This window comes from Podarcis cretensis (genome assembly GCF_951804945.1).
Source record: "Podarcis cretensis genome assembly, chromosome: 3".
Lineage (NCBI taxonomy): Eukaryota > Metazoa > Chordata > Lepidosauria > Squamata > Lacertidae > Podarcis > Podarcis cretensis.
The window spans coordinates 26,432,568-26,452,449 of record NC_137172.1 but is presented as its reverse complement, the minus strand read 5'-3'; the positions used below and the strand labels follow the sequence as shown (position 1 = coordinate 26,452,449).

The 19,882-nt window shown below is 40.1% G+C and overlaps 1 protein-coding gene across 3 annotated transcripts in view; it reads left to right on the top strand.

The window, feature by feature from the left end:
• LPGAT1 (lysophosphatidylglycerol acyltransferase 1) overlaps nt 1-19,882 on the top strand; it is a 56,607-nt gene that overhangs the window by 28,459 nt on the left and 8,266 nt on the right. For all 3 annotated transcript variants that reach the window (XM_079968945.1, XM_079968943.1, XM_079968944.1), the window contains 4 exons: nt 4,980-5,075; nt 6,493-6,766; nt 16,369-16,495; nt 19,416-19,522. In XM_079968945.1, the coding sequence (XP_079825071.1) occupies nt 4,980-5,075; nt 6,493-6,766; nt 16,369-16,495; nt 19,416-19,522 (604 nt within the window). The remainder of the gene's footprint in view (nt 1-4,979; nt 5,076-6,492; nt 6,767-16,368; nt 16,496-19,415; nt 19,523-19,882) is intronic.

The following is a 19,882-nucleotide window of genomic DNA, read 5'->3' as shown; positions in this document are numbered from 1 at the left end:
GCTTGCTGAATAAAAATGCACTGCACTGCATTAGTCTTTCATGATAAAATACTCATAAACCTTGACTGCTATGTTCAGGTGATAAAATGGGAATTCTGCATTTCCCATTATCATCAGTTCTGAAAATGGGATGTGGCCTGCAGACAATATTTGTTTAGAAATATTTATGGTCTTTACTCCAAGATGGTTGAAATGGGAAGCATTTGATTTAGTGTTTTATTTCTAGTTAGTGCAAGGCAATAAAAGTGAATACATGCCATCCATCCATCTGTTTGTTTGTTTTTTCAATCAAATGAATGTGGGTTGAAATAAATTGTTCTGAACATCAGTCCAAAAATGAAATTGCTTCCAGTAGTTTGTGTGCGTGCATGTAATTGTGAGAAAACCAGAATTCTTAATTAGTCCGTTCAAATGGTAAACTTAGCAGGTTTATAATTCCTGTTTGCATAATGAACCCTGACTTGGAGCCAGTGAAATTTATTACAAGCTAAACTCTCTTTTCTGTGCCTCTGTCATCTGCGTGGAACTCCATCTTTTAGCAAGCTCAGAGGTTGCCTATTGTAACCCTTTAGTTACCAAAGGAGATGAAAATATCTCGTGTTGTACATGTTCAGAGAAATTTTCCTTTTACCACTTTGGTTCTTTTGACAAAGTGTAGCAAAGCAGTTTAAAAGTTTGGATCAGAAACTATACAACCATCAATCACTTTGGAGAATCAGACATGTTGATTTGCAGCATTTCTTTCTTGCTCGTGGTTGGGCATTCTTTTGTCCTCCAGCTAGTTACTACTGATCCCCACCCCCACCCAGTATCAAATATAAAGTTTCTTTTTTCTTTTTTGTAAGTAAAGTACGACTTGACTCAGGTTCTGGGTGGCACTGTGAAAGGAGATGAGAAAGGCAATGCATTCTCTGTGTGTTCAGCCTTTTGCAGTACGTGCATAAATTCCTGCCTGTTGTCCTCCCCAACACCATCTCCACACAAAATTGTAGCATGTGGAATTCAGTTCAGTCTGCATCAAATGCTAGCTAGGAAGCAAACCTGGTAGCCTAATGACCCCAGGACAGTGGAACTCAATAATTTCACGGATGAGATGAACCTCGTTAGATGAGATGAACCTCGTGGTCCCTTCCAACCCTACAGTTCTATGGTCTATGTGGCTTGTAGAGTTAATCACCATGGGAGGGAACCATTATCCCTTCTTGATAAGCTGTATTTTGGAGCATTTATCCATCACTGTGTCCTTCAAGAGAAGTCGTCTAGAAGGAACTACTTTTCAAACAGCAGTTTTTGCACTTTCAGCTGCTGTTACAAGATGCTCCCAGTACAAACTTTGAAGATGGCATTGGTGGGACCGTACATCTCACCATAGATATTTGCAATAGCTAATGAGTACAAGACTACATGTCTTGTTACTACTCATTGGTTCACAGTTGCAGATATGGGCAGTCTGGTGAGAGAACAGGTGGTTCCAAACATACCTGGATTTGGCTGTGTACATGCTGCAGTCAGTGTTGCATGCAAACTGACAGCAGTCTTTCAGTTGAGTCCTGATTCCCCAGCCTGGATTTCAAAGCAGACAGTGCAACAAACATTATGAAGACACAGTATGATGGTAGGATCCAACATATCTCATTTTTAAAACATGGTTTTGAAGGGCAAATCACACATAAAACTCCAAGGAGTATTAGTGATTAATTCAAGCAAACTGTATCTTCACAAACAAAGATTGAGACCACCACAACAACTTAGCACTGTGCTGCCTAGTGTAGGATGTCCTTGCAGGTTGGAACAGCAAGCTACAGTAGTATTGTACCTCTGCAAACAACCCAAATCAATGGTGGGTTGTTGTTTTTTACAACTTTCACTTCATTCCAAGGCAATAGGAATAATAAAGGATCTTTCTCACAAGCAGCCTTTTGACCAATAGGCATATCAAGGCAGTTCAGGGGGAGATTATCTGGTGGACTGCTGGTTACCTTACCCCAAGATTTGTTAACTATTTAGGGAGGAAGGTCCTGTTTAAAATAAGTTAGGTAGGATGAATGAGTATCTGGTGGGAGAAACTGTGATGGCTTGTCTTGAAACGCACTAGGTGTTTGTAAGGTACAGCATATGGTATCTGATGCACTGAGTAGCAATTTTTCAAAGGTTATGGAACAAATCTCAGCAACATCCAGAGACACTGAGACTGATCCCTCGTTCGTCTTCCAGAAGTCCCAGGTGGATTGTCTGGGACTCGTAAATGAAAATGATTCTTCACCTTATACCAGACATGGAGCTGCAGCAGCGACAAGGCAGGAACTTGCGAGGGGGAGGGTGTGCCAGAATTTAACAAAGCCCTAAGGACCTATATGCTTTATCGGGAACACAAGTGGCATTTGCAGCGCTCAGCACACACTGTTTCTTTGGGCTCCCTTGCTAGCCCTCCCACCAGTATCCACTCTGAGAGTCTGTTCTGCACAGCTGGAAGGATTGTAACAGGCAGCATAAATAATCTGCCAGCAGAGAATGTTCATATTTGAACCAGTCACAGATACCACAGATGCAGCCAGTGGACCCTTAAAAACTCAGTTGGGGCTTCCCAGCACATATATCATACAGCAACAGCAGAAGCAGCAGACGTGGAGCAGGAAGATGAGAAGAAGAAAGGGCCAAACCTTTATCAAAGAGCCATTTTTGAAGAAGTCCTCATTGAAGTCAATAATGAACTATTTTTCAAAACAAGCATGAAAACCCACAGTTAACCATCATGTTAGTTTAATGCACAATAAAGTAAAGCTGGTTATCTACAGAAACAGTGTTTATTATTTTTGATAATTGCTGAAACATGATATGTTTATATTTCCTGACTTTAAATTATTTTAAGTACAAAAAGGCAGGAAAGGAAGTATAACAAAAACCAAACAAACTTCTAATAATGAAGCAAAAATTGGTTATTTCTGTTTTAAAGTTGCTTAATTAGGCACTTTTAGAGTTTTTTAAAATAAATAATACATTGGATGAGAATACAAACTTTGTCATTGTTACTATTTTAAATAATAAAAATAAGTGAAGGAGTCTAGCACCTCTGCAGTTAACTGCCCCCCCCCCAAGAAATAAATACACTTACCTTCTGGAATTGGGAACAACAACTGGCAGAAGCAGTCTCCACATTGACGACAGCAGCATACTGAGTCTTGCAACAAATAGGAATGGGCATTGTCACTGCTTCTGCTTGTTTGGCTTGTTCCATAGCTGCTGTCTCTGCCTGTGGTTCCATGTTGATCTACTCATTATTGTAAACGAAGCCCACATGAGAAGGATACCTTGTGATTCGTGGGTTTGGAAAAAGAATGCCAAATTCACACTTTTGTCTCCAAGATCTGCTTTGGTGACGTGCACACGCAAAAATTCAGAGATGCTTCAGAAGATTATAACACAGGAAAGAGTTTGCCTGAGTTTATAACCCTGGACTGGCAACCTGGCTGCCTGATTCTGAATTATAATGGGTCAATTCGCCCATCTGTAGTTATTAATATAACTAATATAATATACTGGTATGCCAAAGTTTAAACAACCTATTCCTTGATTAAATACTAGCCATTCGCTCAATGCCAATAAAGCATATAGGGTTAGTACCTTTTGTTTCTCTGGCCCACTGGTCTTTGGCTGTTAGTTTGGGGCCCCCTTGTGCTTTGCAATTTGACATAAAGTGGTTCACAGCAGCAACACTAACACCTTACAGATATATATAGTGTCCCATTAAGTGTATATTTGAATGAAAGATGTGTCCTTAGTATTAAAAGGTTCCAGAATATAGATCTTGCCCAATATTGTTTTCTCTGATTGCCAGCATTCCAGATTAATTTGAGACTGAATGGTTGGATGTTTGTTGGGTAACTGGATTAAGGGGGAACCTGAATTTTCTATCCAGAAGGTTTACAGTCTAAGAACTATGTAAACACTACAAATTTCCTAGATAGAAACTGCCTACATAAAAAGTATCTTCATATAGGAAGAAGTGTGAAAAGTTCCTTGAATCCATCTGTTTTCATTGCATATTTTTATGTTGAGAAGCTGGTGTTCCCTACACTTCCCCACACTTAACATGTGCAGACAAATAGGTGAATGTGATTAACACATGCAGCTTACATGGTCTTCATGGCTTTTCTTCTCTTGACCGTGCTTTCTGTGTAGGAAATTTGTAATGTTCAAAGTATGGTGGATGGAATGTATACATAACACTGTTTAAGGAAATATAATGGTAGGAAAAATTATATTATTTTCTGCCAGTGTCTTCATATTTCAAAACTCCCTTACCACATTGTACACCTGCACAGGTCTTTTAAAATCAAATAGTGTAGATATTCTCCTTCTGAAACAGAACAATATAAAGATGACAATAGATAATTCATTGAATAGGTGCTGTTCTTGTATAGCTTATCATGAGAAGCCCATCTTAGATTTTTCCTTTATATTCTCTTGCTCTCCCTTGCAAGGAAGCAAGCCCATCTGTTCAATCAAACCAATTTGAGGAATGTATTCAGTTGAAAGTAAGGACTATTCAAACTAATTTTTTAAAAGTGCATATGAAAGTCATTGTAAAAACTTGTTAATACAGATTAATTGGAAGTGACTGATTTTTTTTTCAAGAATCAAATGATTTACCCAAGATGTTTAACAAATAGATAGCAAATCTGTATTTTTCCCCTCTGTAAAATGAAAACTGTGAAGATGCTGGATTGAGTGGGAGTAGAATTCTGGGAGATTATGTTTTTGCAAATAGGACTTTGTTGAAAGGTAATACTCTTTGAGTGGTTACATCTGCACAAAGATATTCCCGATGGCATTTATATTCATACTTCTTAGTAAGGAAAATGGTTTTCTGCTAGCTAATGTGTTCTGAAGGGTTACCATGTTTTACTTTGTACATTGGCTTGTTTATTTGTTGTGTTACTTTGGAGTTCACTGACATGTTCTTGTCTGAACTTCCCCAGGTTGTTCGTAAGATGATGTGGCTGATGGATTATATTTTTAAATATACAAACTTTGGAATTGTATCTCTAATTCATGGAGACTTCTTTATAAGACAGGTAATGGATGTTTGTTTGTTTGTTTGTTTGTTTTGTTTTTATAAACTGTATCAGTAGCATCATCTGCTTTCAAAGTGGTCACCCATTTCATCGACTATGCTAGGTAGTCATAGTGTATAAAAACATTTCCACAGTGTACCTTGGCACGAAACCAACTGTTTATCCACAAATTAATGTTTCAAAGATAATATATTATTTAGGAGTACTTTTATCCTACTTGTTCCCCAAAATTCTTCAGGTAACTAAAAGAGAACTGGGGAGGAAAGAAGAGAGAATGCAGGAAACATATGGCAATACCTAAATATATAGTAGTTGAAATGGAATGTAAAGAAATGTCTTCAGGGCAATTGAGCCTGCCTCTTCATTCCTGGAAACTATTCAATACTTTCTGTAGAGCAGATGTGGGAAACCTGTGACCCTCCACATAGTAGACTCAATTCCCACCCGCCCCAGTCAGCATGACTAGTGATCAGGGATAATGTGGGTTGGGGTCCAATGACATGTAGAGGGTCACAGGTTTCCTATCTATGCTATAGAGTCTCTGGGGCTATTTAGGCATGGTGTGAGCAGGCATAAGCCTAGCGTTTCCTCCTCAGGTACAGCATTGACCCCATCATCATCCTCTGAGATGTGATATGAATAAACAAACTTCCATCAATGAAGTCCTGATGAGAGATGAATGGATGCAAAAACTTAGGGATTACGCAGAAATTGTGAAACTTATCAGAAGAATAAGAAATCAAGATGACATTTTTTAAAAATAAAAGAATGGAAATGGTTTATTGAACATCTAACTAACAAATTATAAACAGATAAAAGACATTGGCGGGATTATTGTAATAACCTGCAATTTATATATTCTTTTAAAATAGATGAATAAAAGAATAAGTTAATTTAAAATATGCAGGAAATGATAAAATAAATTTAAGGAAGAGGAGGAAGGAAGTCGAGATTTGAAATGTTATAACTAATGTTAAACTATTGAAATGTATATAAATGAAAACTATAAATATATTTTTTTAAAAAAACTTCATCAACACTATATCACGTTTCTCTATATGTTCGGATTTCAATGAAGAAATAACCCTGCAGTTGTGAGTTGGGCAGCCTGAGGGCTCTAGACCAGGCTTCTCCAACCTGGTGTCTTCTGGATGTCCAAAATATATGGAAGGTATCTCAATGGGGAAGGCTGTCACAGACTATGTGGAAGGGATCACATTATCTTTCTGATAGTATGTGACATGAGTATTTACATGGAAATAGGGGTGGATAGGAATTCTCTCCCAACTCTAAATTCAGCCAAGTGAGATAATTTGTTTTGGGATTATTATTTCTTTTAAGTAAACAATAGCATTATGAAAATAAACCTTATTAGAAAGTTGTACTTAAGTGTCCCTATTTATCATTTGCATTTTAGGGGAAAGCTTATCGTGACCAGCAGCTTTTGCTTCTCCAAGAACATCTAGAAAAACATTATAGGAGCCGCGATCGGAAGTGGATTGTATTGTTTCCAGAAGGTGGTTTTCTTAGAAAAAGAAGAGAGACCAGTCAGGCATTTGCCAAGAAAAACAATTTGCCATTTCTTACACACGTTACACTGCCAAGACTGGGGGCCACACAAGTTATATTGAAAAACCTGATAGCTCAGCAAGAAAATGGAACTCTGGCAGGTGGCGATGCTCCAGAAGCAGGTATGGGTCATTTTAACTTTTTATAGAACCAGTTGCCAGCTGATTGGGATCTCAGAATCAGCATCAGGTCAAAATGAGTGTCAGGTTTTATGTTTTACATTAAAATGTTTTTTAATGTAACTTTTTAAAAAAATAGAATTGGATTTTTGGACCATCCAAAAATATATAGCACTTCCAAGCAATAGCAAATTCAAGTCACCCCAGAATTAACAAATGCTTATTTTTTCCTTTTTAAAAAAATGCCTTAAAATATCTGGTGCTCCTTGGATTACCTAACCACATACATTTAACTGTTCTGGGATCATAAGAGTACTGTATACACCTATTAGTGTAGGAGGGAAAGTTGTGAGTGTGTTAGGAGACTGAAGTGCAAATTACTACTTCTATATTGTTGACTTTCCCCCTGTTGTGCATCTATTATAAGTCTGATTGCCGGAAGGAGAATATATAGCTCTCACCTGCAGCGTTTCAGAATTCAAAGTTCTTTGCTGTAGGCTGCATTTAAAACACTTCTACTGCAGTCCTTTCCTCCTACCTCACAGGAGTGATCTCCACCATGGAGCCTGTGGGCTAGAAAATGGAAAGCACTGGCTTTTATCTCATGGAAACAACTTATTTAAAAATAAGTTTCCGTTACTCCCCTAAAAAGAGAAATTTCTTTTCTATTGGCTATCGGTTTAATAACACTATCTGGGCATCTTTGTATGAACAAATTAATTCTGGACCAGGGGTGAAGAAGATACATGAGCTGAAGGAACGTTATTTTCTCCCACCCAATTGCAAAGCAACACCCCCCCCCCAGCCCACTTTGCAGCCAGGCTTCTCTGGATGCAACACATCCGTTAATTAGCTTTGTGTCTTCAGTTATTGTTGCTGTTTCTCCCCCCAGCTCCTTTACTGTGTTAAAAACAAAGGAAGTATTTTGGATGTGTTTCTTTGCCACCTCTATTCCATCACTCCTAATCTAGTGCATCTAAAGGACTGCCACCTTATCTTCTTCATGAACTGGGCCCTTTTGGTTCTGCTGATGCTGTAGTAGAATGTTCTTCCCTAGAGAGGCCTGCGTAATGTCAGCAGCTGATGAAAACTTGGCTCTTTAAAGAAGTATTTGGGAGAAACTGAACTGATCATCTGTTGTGTTTGCTGATTCCATTATTATGATACTTTATCATGCTGTTTGATATTGTCTAGATTATTTGTACCTTTGTGCTGCTACTTATTTTGAATTTCCAGAAGAAAACGGGGGTAGAAATTTAATATACATATGATATATTTCGCTCTTGCTATGCTTGTACATTATTTGAGTTACAACTATCCACATACTGGCAACGTCCAACTTTCCTTTTTCCACCAATTGAGCATATAATGATTGTGTTTTGGCAATTCCTGTACAGTGCATTATAGTAATGTCGCCTGGATGTTACTTGTGCGTGGCCTTGTCATCGGAAAAAGAATTTCCACATTATTTTTCTACATTACTTGTTTCAGAGTGAAGGTGTGTTGAATTTGTAGCATTGTTTTTACGGGGCTTTGGAGGTATGCTTTCCAAAATTCAGCTGTGTTCAAAATTAATATGAGAAACTGGGGGAGCTTTCTCTGTATTTTGCTTTGCAAAACAGTCTCTGACTTTTTGGAGATACAGCAGAATTTAACAAGCAATTTATGTTCACCATGTAAGTGAAATTACTTATTTAAGATCTGAGACTCATCTGAATTTAGGTATCTGTAGGAATGTGAGTTTACAAGGGAAAAGGCATATTCATTCATTTGCGTGCAGTTCTTTGTTACCTGGCTAGCTTCTGGCATACCAAATGGGATTTCTTCTCTCTTGAGACCTTGACACTGACAGTTGGTCTTGCTCAGTATTTGATGAAGCATATTGTAGTTCCTTGGCAGTTTCATTGGTCTTGCCAGCAGTGTCCTGTCTACAGTCCTTCCTTTCGTTGTTTTATATAACTCTACAAGATATCCTAAATCTTTTCAAGAACGTGGTGCATACATAGCAAATTCTTTGGTATTCCTCAGGGTGAGAGTTTTTTGTTTTTCACCTGGACAGCATTTTACAAGGTTATAGTGTCTGATTATATGTAAGTTTGGTTTTCACACGCCACTGCTTCAAGGTTTATCTTGTTTTTTAATGACAATGTGGACTAACAGAAACTTTATCAGAATACTGGACTTTGGCAGTATAAGCAGTTTCCAGTTGTTGTCCATTTTTTAAAGAGATGCCTTTGTGTGTCACGATTCATTTGGGCTCTTTAAAATGATTACATTGCAGAGTCAATTTTCAGGAGCACGTTTCTGCTAAAGATTGTGATTACTGATTGTTGTAAACCTGCTATTGGAGCATTGTGTTTATGCATTATTCCTGATGTGTTAGAAAGTCTCATTAGTAAAATCCTCATTGGATCAAAATGGGCTTGCAGATACCTTAACATTGAACCTGAGCAATTAAGTGTTCAGTGACAGAGGTATAATGGAATGAAATAGTTGAAGTTCGCAAAAAAATGTAGCAATGCACTACTTGCTGATACTGAAGAAAGTTTTTATTAATGTAGATAATGAATAAATCTCATTTACATAGATCGGCATGTGTTATTTATTGAATTGAATTATGACCTCATATGATAGAACTCTGGTGTCATTTTAAAGAAGTGTTTTCTTTTGTGTGCAATAGCTGACCCAGTTTAAATTTGTGAGTTTGTTATATACTGCACACAGATGGATGCATAGATGCCTCCTCACCCTCAAACATGCTGCTTTCTGCCTAATTCTAGTTTTGGCCAGGTTTAATAGATTTAAAATTAATTGTTTACCTGTATGAACCCAGCCCTAGTTGTTCTTTACCTTTTGTTTATGTTGTAATCCTGCAAAGAGCACCAGCCCAATATTTCTAAGTTACTGTATTTTTCGCCCAATAGGACGCACCACCCTATAGGACGCACCTAGGGGTTTTTTTGGGGGGGGGGAATAAAGAAAAAAAATTATCCCCCCCCCAGGCACGGGGTTGGCGTGGGGGAAGCCTGAGCTTCCCCTGACCCCGGCCCCCAGAATAGCCTGCTATCCGCAAGCCTAGGGAGCCGCGCCGGTCTCCCCAGGCTTGCGGACAGCTGTGCAAAGCCCGCACGCGCTTTTCAGCGTGCCTGAGACTTCGCAAGGCAGGCAGCTCTGCGCAACCCTCCGGAGCCCGGCACGGCTTGGCGCTGGGCTCTGGAGGGTCGCGCAGAGCTGCGCAGAGCCCGGGAGTGCAGGCAGCTCTCTGCGACCCTCCGGAAGCCGGCGCGGCTTGGTGCCGGGCTCCGGAGGGTCACGCAGAGCTGCGCGGACCCCGGGAGGGCAGGCAGCTCTGCGCGAAAGCCTGTATTCGCCCCATAGGACGCACCCACATTTCCCCTTCATTTTTGGAGGGGAAAAAGTGCATCCTATAGGGCGAAAAATACGGTACTTAGGGCTGGAGTTAGCCTATGAAGAGGAACCAGGAGTGAGAAGTAGAGATTGTATAAGAGATGAACAGTACAGGAGGCGAAGGAGTAGGAAATAAGGTAAGTTTATGAGTGAGAAGTGGGCACAGTGTTTGAGAAATCTAAATTAATAGGGAAACATTCAAGTCACTGCTACAATGTGCTACTGCCACCTGTAGAACAAATGAATGGAATATCCAGTCTAAAACACCTGTATTACCTATTTTGGTCTATAGGCAGCAGCAATATGCTATCACAATGCCTTCCTGAATCGTATCAGATGGGGCTAAGATGTGCCCGGCTATTTGTTGTTAATACTTTAGAGCTTTCATTTGAAATGCAGTGTTAAATATTGCTGGCTTTTAATGATAAAAAATGGGTAATGATAGACAAATATTGGATAATCTGCTGGCGTATTTATATTCATCAAATTGATGTTTACCCATTGAATGCAGGTAGAATACCTTTTGTAATCTTCAGTGCAGTTCACAACTGAAGGGGTGTCTTGTTTGGTTTATGTGGGAAGATAAATATGCTCTTCGTTTTAGATTTGGAGTTTGCTTTTTCTGGTCTGTCAGCATGCATAACCAATGAATCCTATCCTGGCTCTAGATATCAAGTACAGCCCACACTGCGTGCTTTTAAGCATTTAGGTCCCACAAAATGAGAAACAGAGTTGAGTGAGACCCCATCTTTTTATTTCAACCAACTATTATTATTTTAAAATCTTTTCATCAGGTTGGATATTCAAAGGGGGAAATGATCTTGAAACATACTGGATCAGACCACGAATCCGTCTTATAGTCCTGCATTAGATCAGACATTCACTTCCACGAAACCCACAAGCCAGGGCATGATGCCAGCAGTTCTGTCACTTTGTCAATTCAGTGTTTATCCCACAATATTTTGGCAGATTTTTAATATCAAGACACAGGAATTTATTTAAATCAAATGCTTCCATTTAGATATCTAAGTCTGAGCTATACTATTTAGTGTCAGATGGGCTTCCCTGAGACAAGCAATATAGCTATTATTGCTGTATTTAATAAATACTACACTTTTTCTGCTCTCCCTTCCAAAGCTATGACGCCCAATTATATTGGTGGCACAAAGATGCCTTACTTTTCGGGTTGCTAAACTTCTAAAAGGAGAATGTATACATGTGTTATGTATTTGTTTGTTACTTGGCTGGGATTCATGTAGCCCAAAATGTTATCCTCGAACGGGTAGTATTGCTAAAAGACGTTTCTTCCTTTTCTGTTTCTTTGATTGCTCTGAGTGTTGTGAGAATTTGCCTTGGCACTGGATGAAAGCAGCCCTACTGAAGAGTACATTCAGAACGGCTAGGCCAAGCTATTGCACTTGGCAGCCCCTGACTGCAAGGAACCCAGAGGGAAGGAAAGGCCTGTAGAGAGTGATAGATAAATACATGCCGCAGCCTGCAGGGTTTCCATTCAAATCCCTGTGGGCTAATTTACTTGCTTCCAGAGGAAGCAAAGACTAAGAGTATTCTTGAGTGGAGCAACACTGTAAAAAAAAAAAAATCTTTTTAGGTATAGTCTCTGAAGTATTTACAAAATTGTATTTCTTCTGGTAGCACAACTGGGATTTCTTCCGAAGCATTAGTCTCTGATCTGCTCTTTACTCTGGCACTTTTGTGGTAAAAGCTGGAGGCCAAGGAGGTGAGCTTGCTCTTTTGTCTCCTTCAGCTCTGATGCCATAGCACAGGTTTGTCTTGGGCTCAGAGGCCTAAGGACACAATAAGGGGGTCTATTGGTTTGCTTTTGCTTTTGTTTTATTCTGTATTTTGTGTTCTCATTTTGTTTGCTTATATTGTGAACCTCCCTGTGACCTTTGGACAAAGTGCGGTATAGAAATGTTAATAATAATAATAACAACAACAACAACAACAACAACAACAACAACAACAACAACAATATACCCTACAGTGAGTTATGGTCTGAAGTGGAAGGATTTGGGGGGGGGGTGAGCAGCCTTGGCCCTCCTTTTGCCCCAAATTAATTTTAAGTACTTCTTTGCTGGACTGAGGAGGAATAATTGGTGAACCAGTTCTTTCCATTCATCTCTCCAGATTTTGGGCCTTAGCTGGCCAAGCCTTGTCCAGGGTTTTTTGGACCCTCCCAGGTGTTTTGGGAGGAGGCAGGCAGAGGCAGGAGAAAGGAAAGGCGAGGGCGTTGAGAGCCATGGGGCAGCAGTAGAGTGTGTCTCTGTGCTGCTCGGGACGGGTGTGTACAGGGTGAGGGGTGTGGCAGGGTGAGGGGCAGAGGACAAAAGCAAGTCTAGAGTGAGAGACTAGGATAAAATCCAGTTTCCACAACTTCTTGCGAGCTTTCTATGGGTGAGTTGAGGGTTTGATTGGACCCTGGCTGAGAACCTGAAGGCTGAGGGAGGGTGTGTTAGGAGGAAACTGAATTGGTATTGATTTATAAACAACAACAACAACAACAAAAACAACAACAACAACAACAACAACTGTCTTTTTCCAATATTTTGTTTTAATTGTTGTTGCTTCAGTTTTTTGTACACCGCTTAGAGGTATTTTTTAATATATTAAACTGCATAGAAATTAAATAATCAAAAAAGTATGCTTTGTAATTGTAAAATAAACTGGTGGGCAAAATGACCTTTTAAGAAGACCTTGCAAGACTGAATTCAGGGCACTCCTGGTCCTCAGAGTATAAGAATTACCTCATGCAAGCAGATGCAGCCTTTGAGGGAATGGTCATGGCTCAGTGGTGGAGCATCTGCACAAAGAAAGCCCTTGGTTGTGTCTTTAGCATCTTTCAGCTAGGGCACGAAAAAAATCCTCTGTTAGCAACACCAGAGAGCTGCTGTGTAAAGAGCTGCTGCCCATTTGCCCCATGCAGTGAGCCCCATGCAGCACCAGATCAGGGAAGAACCTCTCAGGCTGGCCCGGGCAGGAAGGGGTATAAAGCACTTTATTTTTCATCTGACCCTTTTTCAAACCACAAGGTCTACCTGACTCTGTCACAACTTGCCTCGGTGGTCTTGTTTGCTGGCCCAGACCCCTGGCTTGTTCTCAGGTACTGATGGTCATGGAGTCCTGACTCTCCAGACCACTCACTGCCTGTGGTCCAGCCTTGACATGCCACTGGTCTCATAGACAGCACTGAGCTAGATGGACAAATGGTCTGACTCTGTATGAGCCAGCATCTTACGTTCGTGGCCCCCATCACTGCACACTAGGACACAGATATTTCTCTGCTTTCAAAAAAGAGGAAGAGCGTGGAAGATGTGGCAACAGTTCTTTTTGCTTCTCTAGTTGGGGAAGTACAGTAATATAGTGTGGCTGTGGAGCTTGTGCATGTGCTCTCTCTCTCTCTCTCTCTCTCTTCCCCTTTCGCCTCTGGCAGAGACAGAGTGTGCAGATCAGGTCACTGGTCAGGGCACATCAGCACACTGTAGCTATTGCTTTTATAGTGGCTCCCTCAACTGTTTGCAGAGTATGTACGTGTAGGTTGGAGCTAGTCCTGCTTGCAACATCTCCTTTTCTATTTTCTGGTTTTAAGAACAGAAATGGAGAGAGCGATGAGAGCTACTTTCTTCATTCTGCAATTTCTTTCTGCGATGCAATTCAGCCTATACTGGCTTCCAATGTGTGTAGATGATCCTTGGGGGAATTACGGGTTTAATTTTCCAGGGTTGCTTGAATATCAACATATATAGCATGGAAGAAGTGGAAGCAAGGATGAAACCTGAAGCAAAACAAGCAGTCCCTGGAGGGAAAAGTTGATGTAGCTGGCTGCTAAGTCCAGCACACCAGGGTAATTGGACCATTTGCTGAAAAGAAACTCTCAGTGTCTTCTAATGCAGAACAAAAGTATTTTAATTGGAAAGATCAAAATAGCTTGGCTGCTTGAGATCTGTGTGTCAAGAATGTAAGGAAGGGGTTTAGGAACCATCTCTTTCCTGTTGCAACGTTGTCGCTCTTGGCAGAAATCCTAATGCATTACACATCTTTATTGAAACAAATCAACCTATGCTTTGGCTTAAGGTTTCTCAGCAGTCCATTATATGCATAAGAAGTATGCCTTTGAAAGGCATACATGTCACAGAGTTACGGGCCAGTGCACTATGTGGAGAATAAAGCATACAGTTAAAATGTGACACATGATTATATTACAGTGGACGCTCGGGTTGCGAACGTGATCTGAGCGGGATGCACGTTCGCAACCTGCAGCGGTGCGGGTTGCGATTTCGCGCTTCTGCGCATGCGCAAAGCGTGACCAGCGAAACCCAAAAGTAACCCATTCTGGTACTTCCAGGTTTCGGCGTTCCATAACCCAAAAAAACACAACATGAAGTGTCTGTAACCTGAGGTATGACTGTATTTTAACGGCTGCTTTTGTCCGTTTTGTCTGCGCACTACAGGCAGTGACAACTTTGCGTGTGTCCAGTTGACACATGACTGCCATTGAAGGGGTCCTTTTGGACCTGGAAGAGGGCAGAACAGGGCAGCGAGGGCATTTGTGCACTCTGCCGACACATGCGGGGAGCAGCAGTGGAAGCCCCCCCCCCCCAATGGTTGCCACCTGTATTTTATTCTCCTCCTGTTTTGCATTTTTTATGGTGGTTGAGTTATTTTGTGGCTAAGATACTTTGAATGCTATTTAGCTGAGAGGCAACATATAAACCTTTCAAATAAGTTAGCCAATTAATTTGGGTGAAAATAAAACATGCTTAACTTTATCTCAGTTGCTCTCTTTCTCTCTAATATTTTTATGGTAGTTTTGTCATCATAAACCAAGTTGGCATACAGTACTTTGGTTCTTGTTTCTATGAAGACTTCCTTTCTTAGGTATGATGATGGCTTTTTCCTTGGCGTTGAGAATATCCTCCAGTCATTGATTGTGAATATATGGTTTCCTGTGATTTAAAACTTCTACTTAAATAGTAATGAAGTGTTAATGTAAATGGGCTATAAATTAAAATGTGTGTCTATATATTGTTGTGTTAAAGAGTTATTAAATAATAGCCACTATTTTGTTTGCTAAAAAAATATTTTGAAAAGGGCTCTGTATGCCTTGAGAAAGTGTGACGAAGAAGCTTTTGAAAGCCTGAAAGAGAATGAGTAACTAAGAGAAGAAAGGTCTCTAGGCGATGAGAACTTATGCCAAAACAAATATATTAGTAGGTTGCCATGTCTTCTTTGATACTACTTCATACATTCCATGCTGATCCTGGTATTGAAAACAGATTTGTGTACTAAGCCTGTTGAGACCAGAGGTTGCAAGCACTTGCAGGCTTCAGCGGTGTATCAGACGTATGTCATTTCCTCTGCCCAGGGAGAAAGTGCTCCTACACTGAACATGGCACTAGGTTAAGCTTTTTAAGTGCTTGCCTTAATTAGCATCTCACTTGTTGACAGAATGCCAGAAATTTAATGGTGTACCTTTAATGCTTATTGATAATTTAAATCATGTTGGTTAGAGCATGGTGCTGATAGTGCCAAGGCTGCTGGTTTGATCCCCGTATGGGACAGCTGCATATTCCTGCATTGCAGGGGGCTGGACTAGATGATCCTCAGGGTCCCTTCCAACTCTGTAATTCTATGATTCTATGTTGTTATTAAAACATCCTCACATTGTATATCTGAATAATCCTACTAATGTACATAAGCCATAGAAACATCAATGTATTTCAATAAGAGAAGTTCTTTAAAGCAAGCAGCAGTGCTAATAATATACCTTGAATTATTCCTTCCTAGGGCTATATGGAGGATACACAGTAGATTTTGTGTGTGAGAACAGGGCGAGAGGGATTGGGGAGGGAGGGAGATGAAGTGGAGTCTTTGGATAACCAGAATTTAAATAATTGAAATGTATGATGTCATGATCAAGGGTAGACATTTTTGTATATTATGATTTGGAATATAAGGGAGTTTTCTGCCAATTCTCTAATTTGAGAAGTAAGAGCTGAACATGTTTCTGCCTGATTTGGCATCGTGTAGTATGGAGGTATTTCATCAAATCATAGAATGCAGATTATTATCGAATGAGTTGGTGTGATGTACTGTATTAGAACAGAAGTATGATACTAACAATTGAAAATCAAACTCTTTCTGTTTCCTTTCTTTTGTTCTATAATTCCCTTTCTTAGAAAGTAAATCAAAAGGTCTTCAGTGGGTGATAGATACAACCATTGCATATCCCAAAGCTGAACCCCTAGACATCCAGACCTGGATTCTTGGCTACAGGCGACCAACAATTACACATGTACATTACAGGTAGGAAAAATATGTTTGTCTTCTGTTAATTTTAAATCGAGACCGGGGGAAAATATATTAGGTACTTGTCTTTTGGAATATGACTGGCTTGAAATAAAATTTTCACATTGCTTTCTTCCTCAAAACTCTTCATTTTTGGACAAGCAAATAATTTTCAGTAAGGTAACTTGGGGTGTATGTTTGTAGATAGAAGTTTCTGGGAATAGGTGGGTTTTTTACCTCCCAATAGCATAAGAAAGTCAGACTATGACAACATACTCCTTGAATTAAAGCCAGTACTTTAGTTATGGTCAAATGTGTCTTTTGAAAACCAAAGCAAGGAAGTTGTTCCTTGCTTGGCTAATAATTGGTCGTAGAGACCCTATCCATCCATCCATGGTGATCTTACATAACATCATACAATGTGGCTCTTGCAAATGTGGCAAACATTTACTGGGTCTGCCCATGACATCTGTAATGAAGAATGCTGAATGCCAGGTCAGTCTGCAATAAACCATGCGGATCCATGAGTTGCCTGAAATAACTTGGGAGAAATATATTTGGAAGAGAAGGGTCAGCATTTACTGTTTTCTTCTCTTCTTTCTTTCTCGGGTCCAGTTTGGACAACCATTCCTGTCTGGTTTATGAACCCAGTAACAAGTGCTCCTCCCTTACCCCTTTGCTCCTTCCATCACACTCCGGCTTCGCCATGAAGATCCTGACCTGCATTAAGCCACATTTCCCCACTTTTTGTGTGATTCAAAACTCTGCTTTAGAACAAGCCAAGATCTTCATGCTGAAGCTGGCACACGGCGGAAGGAGAGAAGGGTTTAAGGAGGGTTATTATATTTGATACAAAAATAGTCAAGTGGGTTTATTATATTTATTTTAGAAATGTATGTTCCCCTTTTTCTTCAGTCTACTTACCGTTCCAGAGTTCAGCTCCGTAGAAAATGTTCTGCATAATTTCAGCAGAAGCCAGCTGTGCACAGTTTCAGTTGCCTGTGATACTATCAAGGAACATTTTACCCTCCCATGTAACCCCTGGAGCAGTTTTGTACTTTATATGGTGACAATTGAAAGGCATGAAGCATTTTTAAACATTAAAAAGGTGTACCTTCCACTTGAAGCATTAAGGGAGAGAGGTAAGACCAATGGTCAAGTCAGGAATCTACTGGTATGCATGCAGTTGTGAATCCAGGAGACCAGGATGACAGATCAGTGGGGGAGAACATTTGAACAGAGCTGAGACCTGGCATAATCCTATTCAGTCACCTCCCAGGTCTCCCTTGAGAATGTGTATTGTATAAAACATTGCACACACAGCTGCAGCCTGTTCCTGCAAATCTTTTCAGTGTTGTGAATTAGAGTTTAAATAGCACTCAGAAATCTGCTGAAGGTAATGAAAACATAACAGTGTAGGAAGGGCGAATGAAAGGTGGAATGGCAAACAGAATCCTATTATGAAAGACTTTTTCTTTTGGAGACTAAACTCAACTAGTCATTTCATGCCTTTAACTTGAAGGCCAGTGCACAGCAGTCTTACATAAGAGAAGCCAAAAGGCACTTATGTTAAAGAGCTCACTAATGAGAGTGGAGAGCAGCTACTTTCTTGACCTTTTGATATCTTCCAGGCTTGTTGAAGCTAAAACGTAATAGCAAGATCCTGGAGAAAAAGAGATGCTGTGATGATGTGAATGGAAATTTATTGGTGAAATGAGTAAGATAAATATTTGGTGGTTGAAGTGAGTGTGAAATTTTCCATTCAGTAAATTAACTTTTTGTCATGGGGCAATGAAACGATGTTCCTCTAGCTAGCCATCCTATTATGATATGTATAATGAAGGCTTGAGAGAGGGTGCAATTTGATCTTGTGTTTTGGAATATTTGGGGCATAGGGTTAAGTGCTATGGTGATGGCACAATAGGATGCTCTTCCCTGGCTTTCCTTTGAGGACTGACCCTGGCTGTTGTGGCATAAATGATGCTGTTCTGACATTAAGGGAAAGTCCTGTTTGGTGCAGAATTGCCCCCCAAACACTCTCATTTGTGGCAGGTAGCGGGGATAAAGGGCCATACTAGTTGTCTGTACTTTGCTTACTAGATTGAAATTCTGAATCCAGGGAACTAGAATGAGTTCAGAAACAGAAGGCACTGCATGTGTGCAGACATGTTTTATTTACATATGAATAGAATGATTAAGGTTGAAGATGCAATGGGAACTGGCCTTGAGAAAGGAGCAGAGGAAAGTTGGAGAAGAAATGTGCCAGGATAAATATGCTTGATGGACGCTCCTCATTGTGAAATATGAATTGGACTGGTTTGGTACAGGGAACCAATGTTTGAATATAAGAACTTTCAGAGTCTGCATTTTGCCCCCCCCCCAAAAAAAGGTGTCTTGACAAGGCGGTAGGAGAGTTTCCTTAGTGGCTGCACTGATTGCATCTTCCTTCCTAGGGAGAACTGTTTTGCCTCCTCTTTAATAGTCTTTCACCAACAGGTGAGGACTTTTTCTTTCTTTTTTTCTTTTGCTTAGGCATGCCCTCGGATTGATTGTATTTGACTAATTAAGGTATTTGAAAAGAAGTGTATCTGAAGAAGTGTGCATGCACACGAAAGCTTATACCTAGAACAAACTTTGTTGGTCTCTAAGGTGCTACTGGACAGTTTTTTAATTTTGCCTGCGTCAGACCAACGCGGCTACCTACCTGAATCTAAGGTATTAGATGGGTGCCCCTAAAGATTGTTGCAAGAGATGAGTCCAACAATTGGGCACTTTTAAAAAAAGTGTAATGGGTTATGCAAACAGTTCTTCTGAGAATAGAATGAATAAATAGTGGAGAATATGCCGGGTCCTGTTCCAGAGTTCACCTGATTCACCTTACAGATGGGAAATTATTTCATATATCTAGTGTACTGTTCTGTCTGTCTTTGAAATGCAGGATTTTTCCAATTAAAGATGTACCTGTTGAGCCTGCAGCCCTCACCATTTGGTTGTATCAACGGTTCATTGAAAAGGAGGATCTTTTGTCACACTTTTACAAAACAGGTAATACTTTCTTAAGATAAAAAACAAGCATTTTTAATATTCAGCTCCTTTCAATCATGCTTTCACTTAATGGTCAACTAATTAGAAGTCCAGGATTAAGCTGCCCACTATCCTTAGAGATGTGAAGGTGGACATTTTCTCCCAATTTTTCTGTTGGTTTGTTTTCTTGTTCTACCTCCGCTCCTACCCCCAAAATGGAAAAATTGGGAAAGCCCTATGGTTTCTCCCAATTTTCCTGGGTTTCCCCAAGCCACCCCATCTCTAGTTATGATCTCAGGTCTTAGACATTGCATTTCTAACGTACCTGAATTTTGCGAAACTTTTTCTTTTTTTGTATTGTTGGCTTTGTTATGTGCCTGT